Here is a 13,307-nt window from a genome sequence, read left to right as displayed (position 1 = left end):
CTTGTCTTTTTTTATATTTATTACTGAAAGTGATTATCATCAGTTAGAGTAACTTGGAAGGCCATTTCTTCTAAAAAGAACAGCTGCTTGTGAAAAGCCCAATTAGATTGTTTTCAGCTTCTAAAAATATAATTATTGGTGTCATGTTATTAGGTTTAAAAGAGGGAAAAGGAAAAACAGCACTGGGTAAGCACATTAGAACTTTAAATTGTTTTTCCTAAAAATGACTCTTCTTAACATTAATATGTAGTAAAAAATTGAATTTTCTTAAAAGGAGTATGCTGCTCAAAATTACATTTTTTTGTGTGTGTTGAATCCTAGAGATAAAAAAAGCAAGATAAGTCCGGCCTTTCTATAGTGAAAAGAAGGCCTGCCGACCTGCTCAAAAAAAAAGAGAAAAGTTTCACGCGGTGTCCACAGGCCCCCTGTCACCATCGGCCACAGAATTTAGGCACTAACCCTTTCTCATGATCCTCTAGCTTTTGGGCTCAGAGTTTTATGTTAGTATTGGTCTGGGAGTTAAGCACTTCTTATTGAAGTCATTAGGACAATTAGTGAAAAGCCCAAAACTTAAGTCAGCCTTTCTTTTCCCACAGAGAAGTGAGTTTACTCTGTAGAAAATGCATTGTGTGTCCAAGTATAATTAAACACAATTAGGTTGTTACCTGCCACATCCTTGCAAATAGCGCACCTTATTCCAGAATCTTCTATGGGACTTCATTTGTTGTAATGAACTCTAATTCGTATTTTGTATCACATTTGAAATTTTAATATTGAGATATAATACTTTAGAGTCCTATGTTATAAAGATATTGGGTTCTTGGGCTTGGCCTTTTGAAGCATTAAGAGGCACATTAAACATTGGAAAACAATTTATTTTATTTAAAATAAATAGCAAACAGCAAAAAAAAAAAAGAGAGACACATTAAAGAGAACTTACATTAATTTAGGAACACCGTGGACCCCATAAGATGACTTGAGAAGGTAAGATTCTTCAAGCCCATAAGACATTAGCAGATCTGTAAGCAACTGTCCACGGAAGTTTCATAGGCATGTTTTCAATCTATATTCATATTTCTTCTGTTACCCATCTTGTCCTCCCTGAGATTCTGCCTCAAGGGTCTATTTACTAGACCTTACTATTTACTGAAATTAGCGTGGGGATGCTTGTGGAGGGCCCATATGATGTGGGCAGCGGCTCCTGGGAAGAGTGCTGTGTGGAAGACCATGACAATAAGCCATCATTTGGATCTGTACCAGGCATACGGAAGATCTCACGTCACCCCTGCAGCATCCAACGTAGACCCTATGCCATTACCATTTTAGAAGGGAGGACACAGAGGCGCGAGGGGTGAGGAAAAGGCCCAAGCCACACGGCTGGTGGAGGAGAGGCCCGTATTTGTGCCCTGGCCTTGTGACCCCAAACTCTGCACCCCTAACTGCTCTCCTGTCCTGCCAACCTTGCTGGGAGCCTCTCCCATATCGATTCCACTTTCCTCTGCAGTGGTTGGATCGCTGGTGGCCCCAGGGCCTCGTGGAGAGAGCACCACCTCCAAATCAGCCTCGCTGGGGCTGTCTTCGCATGTCCTGGTTTCCGCCAGTGGCCTGCATTATAAAACCTCCCTGAGCCTTCAGCCTGGCCCTTGAGCCAGCATGCCCTGGTATTGAACATTACCTGGGCTAACTCACGACCTCCTCCCCGCATCCTCAGATACAGTAGACCGGGTGTGGGAGTGGGACAGGTCGGGGAAGGGGCTCAGGAGGAAGAATGGAAGGAAACTGGAAAGCAGGGTGACCCAGCAGCAGGAACATAGACTGGACAGCTAGGAACACCAGACATCTGAGGAATACAACCCACGCTGGCAAATTAAGAACTCCCGGTGGTAGATTATCAGCTCCCTGGGTGTCCTATCATTCACCATAGCAGAGATCACAAAATGACAGAGACAAGGAAACTATGGGTTAAGAATTGTTATCCAGGGCACCTGGGTGGCTCAGATGGTTAAGCGTCTGCCTTTGGCTCAGGTCATGATCCCAGGGTCCTGGGATCGAGTCCCGCATCGGGCTCCCTGCTCCTTGGGAGCCTGCTTCTCCCTCTGCTTCTCTCTCTCTCTCTCTCTCTCTCTCCCTCTGTCTCTCATGAATGGATAAATAAAATCTTTTAAAAAAAAAAAAGAATTGTTATCCAGATAATCAGTAAGCACAGCGGATGTGTAATAATACCCAGGTGTGGGCTACTCACGCACCTTTACATCATTATGTGCTGTGTAGACATTATGTAAACTAATCCTGAAACAGATTCATGGAGGCAATGCTCTGGTTAGCCCCGGGCATACCATGGAAGGATTACATTTTCCTGTGAGTCTCCAGGGACCTACACTGTTCTTAGATTTGGCAAGACTTTGTGAAAAAGGAAACCAATTGAAGTCTGCAAACTGAAGTGTAGGCAGAGGGCCGATACAAAAAACATGAAGGTAGCTCCTCGCCTCTAAATGAGAATGAACCATCCTAGATGATTGCTAAATTGTTTTGTTTTGTTTTTTTTAAAGAAGGGAAAAATGAATGGTCCTTCTTCAAACGTAAGCATGCTTAGAATTTGGCATCCTTCACTTCTTCATTCAGTTTTCTCGTATCTGTAGGTGGATCACTTCAGATCATTGTGCTTTTGAACCAGGAATGCCCGGGGCCCGTTTCAAGAAGGCGGGAGCTCAGGGCACCAACCCACCAATGGTGTTGAGATGATGGGAAGACCCGTCTGTCTCGTTCATGATACTCTCGGGAGATTTAATTACAGATAGATGTGACATTGCTATTCTTGTCTGTTATCTAGAGGTGGTTCTGAAATCAGAAAAGTTACTGTCATCCCAGAGTAGAAGGCCTGCCCCATTAGTAACTGCCCCCCCCCCCCCCGAGCTCAGAGAAGCCATGGGCTCACTCCACGTTAGACCAGGTGACTTGCAGGTGCTGTACTCAAGTGAAGGCTGGGCTGGGCCAGCTTCGTGAGGCTCCTGTGTGCTTTTACTCTCCGCAACAGATGTGTAATTTTTTAAAAATAGGGATTATTTTGATTTTCTCCTTTATATGATTCTCATGCGAATGGTCAAATTAACCTTGAGGAGCTCATTCTTTTGGCCTAATTTGTTGACAAGGCGTCTTTTAATATGGCTGAAGAGTATTTTCTTCTAAGACCAAGTGAGTGTCTGCAAATATATGTGGGGTTTCCTGTGAAGAGCGCTTTCAAATACTGAGGAAGCTTTAAATGCATACAATGAAGCTTTGATAGGCCTCAGAGAAGACTGTCGTTCTGCAAATTCTTGAAAACTGACCAAAGGAAACATGAACAAGGAACAACTGTTTTTTTCAACCACACCAAATTTTTGCAGGGGAGTTTCCAAAGCCAGTGTGTTCCATCATAAAATAAAGTTTATGAAGGCAACAAGTCAAGGGCTAATGCATCTCTTAGGACAGAAAGTTCTTTTATCACAAACACCAAGGATATATCTCCAGTGTTGCTTTTTAACGTCTGGTGCCATTTCACTCTCAGTGACTAAACTGTAAGGTAACATTTTACTATGCCAGTCGCCAACTCTAGTCGCTTCGCTCAATCCACAGAGTGGCTGGATGTTAATAAGGAAAAGGCTGCTCCTCGACTCTCGTTTCCTTCTTTTTTTTTTTTTTTAATTTTATTATGTTGTGTTAGTCACCATACAGCACATCATTAGTTTTTGATGTGGTGATCCACGATCCATTGTTTTCATATAACACCCAGGGCTCCATGCGGTACGTACCCTCCTTAATACCCATCACTGGGCTAACCCATCCCCCCACCCCCTCCCCTCTAGAACCCTCAGTTTGTTTCTCGGAGTCCACAGTCTCTCACGGTTCATCTCTCCCTCCGATTCCCCCCCCCCCGTTATTTTTCCCCTTCCTCCTCCTAACGCCCTCCATGGTATTCCTTATGTTCCACAAATAAGTGAAACCATATGATAATTGACTTTCTCCGCTTGACTTATTTCACTTAGCATAATCTCGTTTCCTTCTTTCCCAATTTTGATCCAATGGACTGAATGAAGTAGGGGTTTCGGCTTCATATTTGGCTTCATATTTGGCTTAGAAAAATTAACTTCATATTTGGCTTAGTCACATTCTCTCTCATAATGTTTCCCTTTTCATACAGAACCAAGTCCCAAAAGAAAAGATTTGAAGAAGAATTAAATGAAAGGATGATTCAAGCAATTGATGGAATTAATGCACAAAAGTGAGTACTTCATGATCTTAAATTATCATATTTTTTATTTCAAACCCTATTATTTGAAAATCGTGTCATATTTTCCACGAATATTTTCACCATAATTTCTGTAATACTTGCCATGACAAAGTCATGCTTTTAGAAGCCATTCGTTCAATTCACCTCAATTGTCCTTAATAATAGCTTTTGGTAATTAGAAAATTTTTCATTCCTGTCTAAGAAATACTCTCTGGGTAAATTACTGACAAACAACGTGAGATATAAACATAGAAAAATCATAGCAAAATGTGTTCAGTAAGAAATATTTTTTAAATGTCAATAGGAATGCCACGTGGGAAAATTGGAGTTGTATTGTGTGACTCTCTCTGTTCAAAATGCATTTCTTCCCCTGCACGGTCCGGGAACGTGGACTCACCTGTGTTCTAGGTTGTTGAAGAGAGGTTTTGAGCACTAGAATCTGAATTCAGGGCAGCAGTGGGAGGAATAAAGATTCTTTAGGGGACAAAATATCATTCAATCTGAGTTTGTGGAAATCTGTGAATGTTTCTTCAGTCTGTGAATTGCTGTTACAGCTCTAAATGGTCCAGGAGATGCAAGGGGGAAATTAAAGAAGGTGGTAGATCTCACAGCCTGGACATAATGACGACATTCGTTGGCCTTGGAATTCTCCTTAGGTCCATGTGTCATGGCTAAACTCCTGGAGGGCAGCAGATAGATGACTGTATGGTGCCTGGTGCCCATCAGACACTCAGTGAGTGTTTGTTAATTTAACTTGGAGCAAACACATCAGTAGGTCCAAATGAAAAGCCTTAATGAAAAAGTTTCCATCGTTACGGAAACCAGACTATTTGATTTTTATCATGAAAGTTGACTCACGAAAAGTATGAATGTTTTCACCTGAATTCCCTGCTTCCAGAATTATGTTACACAGCTTTGAAAAATATGTGCCTTTTCTAGATTGTTCCTTATAAGCAGTCGTTTTAGAATATTTACGTGACTAATGAAAGAATTACACGAGCGTATACGTATGTGTATATGGTGTGTGTGATTGCTTAGATACACAGTCAAGTATCTTGGCTGGGCTAGAATTGCAGTTCACATATGCTGGCACGTTGAATTAACACCTGCCTAGAGCCCCTTTGCATGCCCCAAATAGAGAAGGCCGTCCACCCGTCATGGAGCACTCAGGACACACCAGCAGCACCCAGACAAATGCTCTGCTTTGCCAGGCCCTAAAAGCAGTATAAAAATCAACTTCATCTCTGCCCCCCTCGAAACCACAACACATCACAAACCGAGAAACTTGCTTACCTGGAATCGATTGACAGCCAAAACCTAGGGAAGAGTATGATTGCATGTGGGCTGGGTAGAAGGATATGTTCATTCAGCCAGAGGAAATCACACCTACTACTCTGGGACCCACCAGAATAAAGCACAGCATCAGAAGAAAGGGAACACCCTTTCCCTGACAAAGTTAGCCAATTACAATAGTTACGGTAATAATAGAAAGCCCGTGTATAAAGTCAACCTCAGCATGCCTTCCTGCAGGACCTCTACTTTCTTAAAAGACCTTTGTGTCCACCTTTTCGAGTGTTCCTACTGAAGGATTCTTTAGAAAGCATACTCATGGGCTGGGCTTGGCTTTATTTTTGTAGAGGTGGCTTTTGGATTGTCTGTACTATATCATTTCGTATTCAAATGCGTACTGAGTGAACACCTTCATGCTTTCGTGTAGCTTTATTCTAAGGTAATGTTTAATGCTGGTGTAACCACTTAGGTTGTAATCTTCCCAACACATTTCAGAAATGAAACAGGGAGAGATGTCATGCTGTACTCAGAAGTCAGAAGTGAAATTGTTGAAGTAGAAGCTACTTTGCATATATTTCTTAATTAGCTTCACTCCCATTCTGTTCGGCCTGACTCATTACCTCCTCTTGGTCCTGGATCTGATGTCCTTCTGATCTTTGAATTTCCTCTGGAGGAGTCAATGAGGACTCCAGTCTTGATGCACCATTCTGTTGTTTCCTGGAGAGGAAACAGTGATTCAGATGCAAATGTCTGTGTCTGTGTTCATCTACTCCCTTCACAGGCATTGTGTGAAGGGCTGAGCAGGGGCAGCGTGTGCTTGGCATGCAAGACACAAGGCACAGTGGCACCTCTCAAAGCCCTGAGGAGAGAAGAGAAACCACCGCACACATGCTCGGGGCAAGGTGCCCGAGATTCTGACTTAGTCCGGGTAGGCGAGGTGAGAAGATCGTGCGCCCAAGACTAAATACATGGTGGACAGAGCGAATGCCCAAGTGCGGGACAGATCGACTGGAGGATCTCAGACCCCAGGGCTGAGGAAGGGTGGGTCTTCCACACGGAGAGACCACTTGTCCAGGAATACCATCTTTCTCAAATGCCCCAGGGCCTGAGGGCACAGTCAAGGCCACTGAAGCCTTCAGGTTCAATACTGCCCAGATAGGTGTATTAGTTCACTGGGGCCGCGGTAGCAGAAGACCCCAGACCGGGGCTGAAACTACAGACATTTACTTCTCATAGCTCCAGAGGCTGGAAGCCCAAGATCAGGGTGCTGGCACGGTCGGGTGCTGGTGAGAGCCCTGTCCTTGACTCGCAGAAGCCTTGTCACTGTGTTCACAGGGCCTTTGCTTAAGGCTGGACCTCTGGTGCCTCTTGTTATAAGGACATTCATTCCTTCCCATCAGGGCCCCACCCTTGTGACCCCATTTAACTCTGATTATCTCTGTAGAGGCCCCATCTCCAGATACAGCCATGCTGGGGATTAGGCCTTCTACATACGAATTGGGGGGATGTAGACCTTCAGGCCGTTACAGTAGGAAGGTGGTCTTCTCTCTATTTCAGTGTCCCCTTTGCTCTAAGAACCTACATTCTTCCATTCCAGAATAGTTCTGAGTAAGGGTGTGGATGTACATTCCCCTCACACAAGTCAGGATCTCGTTTAGAATTTCCTTTATTTGAGTTGGGCCTCGCACAAAAAAACAAAAACAAAAACAAAAAAAACTTGGGATAAATCAGTGGAAGGTCACTGGTTGTATAGCACAGGGCTGGGGTTGATTTTCTTCATCCCATTGCCACCTGGGTCAGGAACGATGTCAGGACGCCGTAAGTCACACACACATGCCTTCCTTCCCCTTCCTTCCTCTTCCCTTCTTTGCCTCTCTGTAGTTCCAGTTCCCAAAAATATTTGACCAGATCAGCCCCCACTAATCTTTCCTATTCCAGCTATCCAAATCCGGCTTATAAATGTCTGAGTTTCCTGCAAATCAGTGAAGGGCACTGATCCATCTCCGAGAACCTATGGATGGTGAAGGAGGGAGGGGAGGACATACTCTCCTTCCTTCTGAGGAAAAGGTCGTAAGAACCCAGTGGTCCTGGCTGAGGAGACTCAGCGTTACGTGCTGGGGACACAGGGACGTGAGGGCTGGCCTCAAGCACCACCTGTCCCCCGGCAGGACACAGGCAGGTGCTGGAGACCCACACCGGGCATGGGGCTCCGCTAACTCCTGTGGAGATGCTTTTACTTCTACTTCGTAAGTTTCACTCTTAGTTTATTTCCAATCTTAGATTACCGAGGGGCATCTTGAAATTAGATTTTTCTTTCTCGATAAAGGGAAAAAAACTGTTTTGAATAAGTTACCTGCATACATTATTCATAGTGTGATATTCATAACAAGTGCACAGTTTTGAAAATGAATATGGTTAATATTCATCTCAGATTTTATCTTCTGCTCTTTTTGCCGTTCACCAACCTTTGATTTCTCCAGTTTCATCAAACAGGACAATACCACATTTCTGCAGCTGGTACAGTAATAAGAAATACCAAGAAAAATGTATGTCCCTGATACCTAAAGCTTATAACCTTGAACCAGAATGCATTTTTATAGCTCTCACTTTAAATGGCAATCATACTAGAATACATTACTGACTTCCGTGCCTCTGTTGAAAGCACACTGTCTGTAGTATAGGTTTATGGGATAGTCCAGCTCATCATGACGCACATGATGTTCTGGGCACAGGGCCCTCCAGGTAGACCAGGTAGTCCGCCCCCCAGTGTGCTGGTCTCCTGGGTTAACTTGTCGTTAGCCCTGATGGGAAACATCAGTGTCAATTTTGAGACCCTGATCCAATACCAGCAGGTAGCTGTACTTACCCATTACAAGGTCAAGTGTAACGGTGGACTTGGCCTTCTTTCCTGGATCCTCAAATCCCCATCTCCCAAATAAACCTCAGGGAGTCAAAAATCCACAGACATCTGACCAATGGGCTGGAAAAGGACCTCATTAAGAAATTCATGTGAATTGACAATTGTTTGAACAGATTTAACATTTTTTTAGAAATCTATATAAAACATAATTTTCTCTCTCATGTCCTAACACACACACACACACACACACACACACACACACACACACACACACACATATATACAATCTCTTTCTCTGTATACTGATATATAGGTATAGAAATACATGTAGCTAGGGGCGCCTGGGTGGCTCAGTTGGTTGAGCATCTGCCTTTGACTCAGGTCACAAGCCTGGAGCCCTGGGATCGAGTCCCACATCAGGTTCCCTGCACATAGGGGAGACTTTCTCCTCCCTCTGCTTCTCTCTCTCTTTCTGTCAAATAAATAAATAAATAAAATCTTAAAAGAAATAGATGTAGATAGATGGTTATAAACACTTGTAGATATATACATATATACACACTTTATATAGACATATCTAATGCATATACATATATAACTCAAGTTATTTTTTATTATAGAAGTATTTATTTAAAAAAAAGAAGTATTTATTTAAGAGAAGTAGGAAAATAGAAATGTAGATTCCTCAGTGTAATGACCCAAACCAGCTGTAATCTATTTTGTTGGTATTTGCCTCTAGATTTTTTTCCTTGATACACAGGTTTCAAATTTTCCTTGTACTCCTATGCTCATGAACGTAAGAGTGTGTATCTTTCTATTTCATTCATCTTTATGTCATCAAACATGCATGTACTTTGTTACCGGGTGTGGGATTGTGCCCGACTGGCTGGGGCTTACGTACATCAAGTGTCGCTGTTCCACTTGCAAGTTATACAACATTCTAGAGAAAAGTTCTTTATGTATATGTGTGTGTGTGTATATATATATATATATATATATATATAATTTATTTATTTGAGAGACAGAGCGAGCGAGAAAGAGCACAAGCAGGGTGAAGGGCAGAGGGAGAAGCAGACTCCCCGCTGAGCAGGGAGCCCGATGTGGGACTCGATCCCGGGACTCCAGGATCATGACCTGAGCCGAAGGCAGTCGCTTAACTGACTGAGCCACCCAGGTCCCTAGAGAAAAGTTCTGTCCTTAAGCTCTTTGTTTATTTCAGCTGCCTTCTTAAAACCAATTTCTAAAAGTCAGTGTGTAAGAACGCATGCCTTCATATCATTTTTATTTATTTTTCAACATCTCAGGGAATGTTTGTATTACACATGAGTGTTTACGTTTTCATCAACATACTACGTTAGTGGTCTGAACCGATTGCTTATTGTATTAGTATTTTTACCCATTTTTTAAAATGCATTCAAGCAAAATTTTTTAAATAGAAATGCAAGTCATGACAATAAAAATGTTTTCAGTAAGTGTGAAAGAAGGAGAATCTTCTCTCCCAGAACTTGGAGGACACTCTAAATGGTTTTGATGCTCTGATGTATTACTTGCTATGAGCTAAGAAAAATGGTGCTTCTCTATGAACCATATTTTTCAGGGGATGAACCTACCATGTGATTTCAGTAAAACATCAGGGAATAAATTTACTGCTGAACTTGAATCCTTTTGATGATTTATTTGCCTAGTTATTTAATTTTGGGAGCGTGAGTTTCAATTTGGTATGACAACTGGTTTGTAATAGCTAATTTCCCAAGGAGGGTCATGTGTGAATAGCAATATTATATTTGCACACCTTATTTTTGTCCTAGATTCCATACCCAGTTATTTGGTATTATGAATTTTTTTAAATCTTCAATTTTGGATGATTTACAATAAAGAAAGAAGAATGCACATGATTTTTTTTAAAGTTTCAGATCATTGGTTGGAAGTTCAGTTTAATGATGTCTGTCTTTTTTATTTCCAGGCAGTGGCTCAAGTCTGAAGACATTCAGAGAATCTCACTCCTGTTCTACAATAAAATATTAGAAAAAGAAGTAAGCTACTTTTTTCCCCAATCTCTTTTTCCAAAGTGTGAGTTTTTAAAAATCTGAGTTACTGGCTGGCCAGCCACCCTGCTCAGCACTCCTGGTGGGGATGGCATCTGCAGCAGGTCTGAGATCCTAAGGGGAGAGGACAGGAGCTCATAACTGGCTCTCCCGATGGCCTATTTTCTTAGAAAAAGTTTTTCAAAGAAAACAAAATCATTCAAGAAGTCAAGAAAAAAAGGATAAATTTGCAGTTTCTTATATAAATCATTTTAATTTTTTAACAAAAATAGGAGATTTGCATTCAACATCTGTTTGGGAGAATTAGAAACCCCAAACTTCTCAGTATTTATTGCACCTAAATAGTTTCACATTGCGACCCCTGAAGTAAGAGCTATGATAAGTGCAAATAAATAAGCAGATATTTGGGCTTGACATGCTTAATGTGGATTTGCTAAAACGATTTAAGTAATTATTGCCAAAAAAGCAACCACTCTTCTAGGTCAGTTTTATCACATTTGCCTTTTGTTTTGTGTTGATCTATAAAAAGGAATAAGGGAGAGATAATTTTTTATCATCCGACTATATAATTACAGGCTTAGTTTGAACAAAAGCTACTATATTAATGGCAAAAGTCACAGCACTGGTTTTAAAATGCTCTTGAGAAAATCCAGTTCATTGTTTTATGGCTATTGAATAGAATATCCAGAATCCATCAGGGTTGGATTTTATAGTTGTACCCAGACTTTCTTTTGTGTTAGCGGTCAATGAGATCAACTGCCTGCCTCTAAGTCGACATGCTGACTACAGACAGTTTACCGAATGGACGTTTGATGTATCTGATCATTATTATTGACCATTTTATCCTCGAATAACTTTAACAGATCCTGATGGTTATTTATTCTTTAAATGTTAAATTATTCTTGCTTGATAGAAATCCATTTCCTTTATTAATACTGCAAGGAAATTCCAATTCATATCTTGACAGAAAGCCCAGAAGAAGGTAAAAGATAAGAGTGCAATTGAATGTGTAGAATATAATCACATTTCTGCAATTATGTAAATATAGCTTCTTCACTAGAATGCAAATTATCCTGGCCATCAAGCCACAAAATTCACCAAGAAAATATTCACGTAAGCAGAAGGTGATCATCATTTTAAAATGCAACTTTTGCTAACAGTCCCCTGGTATTATATATTTGTAGGGCCAACTTTGAAGCAAATTTTAGACACCACTGGGATTTAAGCCCATCTTCCGTCCACCTATCCCCAGCCTGCTCTGCTGGTGACCATCAGCCAGGTCCACAAGCCCACGGAATGATCAGACACCCAGAACAAAGCCCACTGGCCTTCTCTGTCTTATAAATTCCCTTACTACCGCCATGGAGCACTGAGATGAATAGTAACAGAAAAGACTAAAATCAATAAATAAACTGAGGAAATTGCATTTCGTAACTACTCTTTGAAAGTAAACTTTTGGATAGTCATCTGCTTTCGCCACATAGCTGTGGACAACAGACCCACAAGGCGACCGGAACACCTGCGTGGCTCATGCTGGTGCCGTCACTTCACTCACTTGTCCCTCCGGTCCGCTGCTCTCTCTCCTTGCTGGAGTGATCCAATTGCCTTGAAAGGGGTTTCGGAACAGTTAGGCTCATAAAAATGGTTTTGGGAAGAAACTCTTCCATAGCTCATTTGGAGGGAGGAAGCGCTCATTGCCAGAGATGAGCAGCCATTGTCTTTAGCTTGTTTTTTGCCACATCTGTGACTTAAGAAGTCGTGATGCAGGAAGTAGGTACAGGTAGGCTGATGGCTGACGGTTCCAGCCCCTTTCTCGGAGAACAGCACTCATGGCTTCCTTCTTGTCCTCTTAGTACCGAGCCACCGCCCTGCCAGCGTTTAAGTACTACGTGACCTGTGCGTGTCTCATATTCTTCTGCATCTTCGTTGTGCAGATTCTGGTATTACCGAAGTAAGTACCTATGGTTCACTGTATTTCTCTACAGGAGCCCAGTTATACTAAAGGATAGAAGAGAGTGCAGATTTCCAAACAGAAGGGTCATATAACAGGGGAGGGCCAGTTTATTCAGTATCTGCGAAGCTAAGTGGCTCCCGTGTGTCATGCTTAGTTACAATAATATTGCATTTTCAATGTGGACCTATTGATTCACCTTATAGGGATTTTTAACAAAATAAATTTAACCTTCTGACTTCGATTTCTGTATTACTCTGGTGCCCAGTGGAAGAAATGCAGCCCAAAAAACTACCCAGAAGGAGCTAAATATCTAGATGTTTTTTCTAATAAGCAAATAATGTTATTGTGTATTGAAAGGACATAACCTGCTCTGGGCACACTGTACATACCCATCTCTTCTGATTTCACGTTCTTCTCCCTGAAGTCTGTTCTCTGCCACCTTTCTGATTGTAATAGGTCACAGTCTAGCTCACCCTTCCCAGGAGAGACCTGGATTCAGAGGGGAGAAACTGAGGAAGCCGGATGTCACACTTGGACACTTGGGGGTGGACTCCTAGTCCCATCTCTGTGTGAAAATCCAGTCACTCTGGGGATTGCTAGATTGCCTCTCTCTCTCTCATACCTTCTTCATGAGCGCCATAGAAGTCAACTGACTTTCTTTAAAGTAATGGATTCTTTCTCATTCTATAGTCTAAGGGGAAAAGAAGAAAACAAAACTCTTGCCCTTTTCTCAATAATTGGGGATATAGAAAGAAACTTTTAAGACAAATCTTCTTTGCTTTTATCAATATTTTGTAAAGGCCAAAGCAACCATTTTCAACTTAGTAGGATCTAGTTGTGTGTTTGCATTTAACTTCAGTAACATTTGTGGAAAACTTGAATTGCCGAGGT

At 41.8% G+C, this 13,307-nt stretch overlaps 1 protein-coding gene across 1 annotated transcript in view; it reads left to right on the top strand.

Annotated features, from left to right (window-relative positions):
- The window catches only part of ADCY2 (adenylate cyclase 2), a 401,408-nt gene that overhangs the window by 295,454 nt on the left and 92,647 nt on the right, over positions 1 to 13,307 (top strand). Inside the window, exons 12-14 of the mRNA XM_027607059.2 lie at positions 4,178 to 4,258; positions 10,381 to 10,450; positions 12,316 to 12,413. Coding sequence (XP_027462860.1) covers positions 4,178 to 4,258; positions 10,381 to 10,450; positions 12,316 to 12,413 — 249 coding nt within the window. The remainder of the gene's footprint in view (positions 1 to 4,177; positions 4,259 to 10,380; positions 10,451 to 12,315; positions 12,414 to 13,307) is intronic.

Source organism: Zalophus californianus, chromosome 5, assembly GCF_009762305.2.
Source record: "Zalophus californianus isolate mZalCal1 chromosome 5, mZalCal1.pri.v2, whole genome shotgun sequence".
NCBI lineage: Eukaryota > Metazoa > Chordata > Mammalia > Carnivora > Otariidae > Zalophus > Zalophus californianus.
The sequence above is the reverse complement of the archived record's forward strand: the minus strand, read 5'-3'. Positions and strand labels throughout refer to the sequence as shown.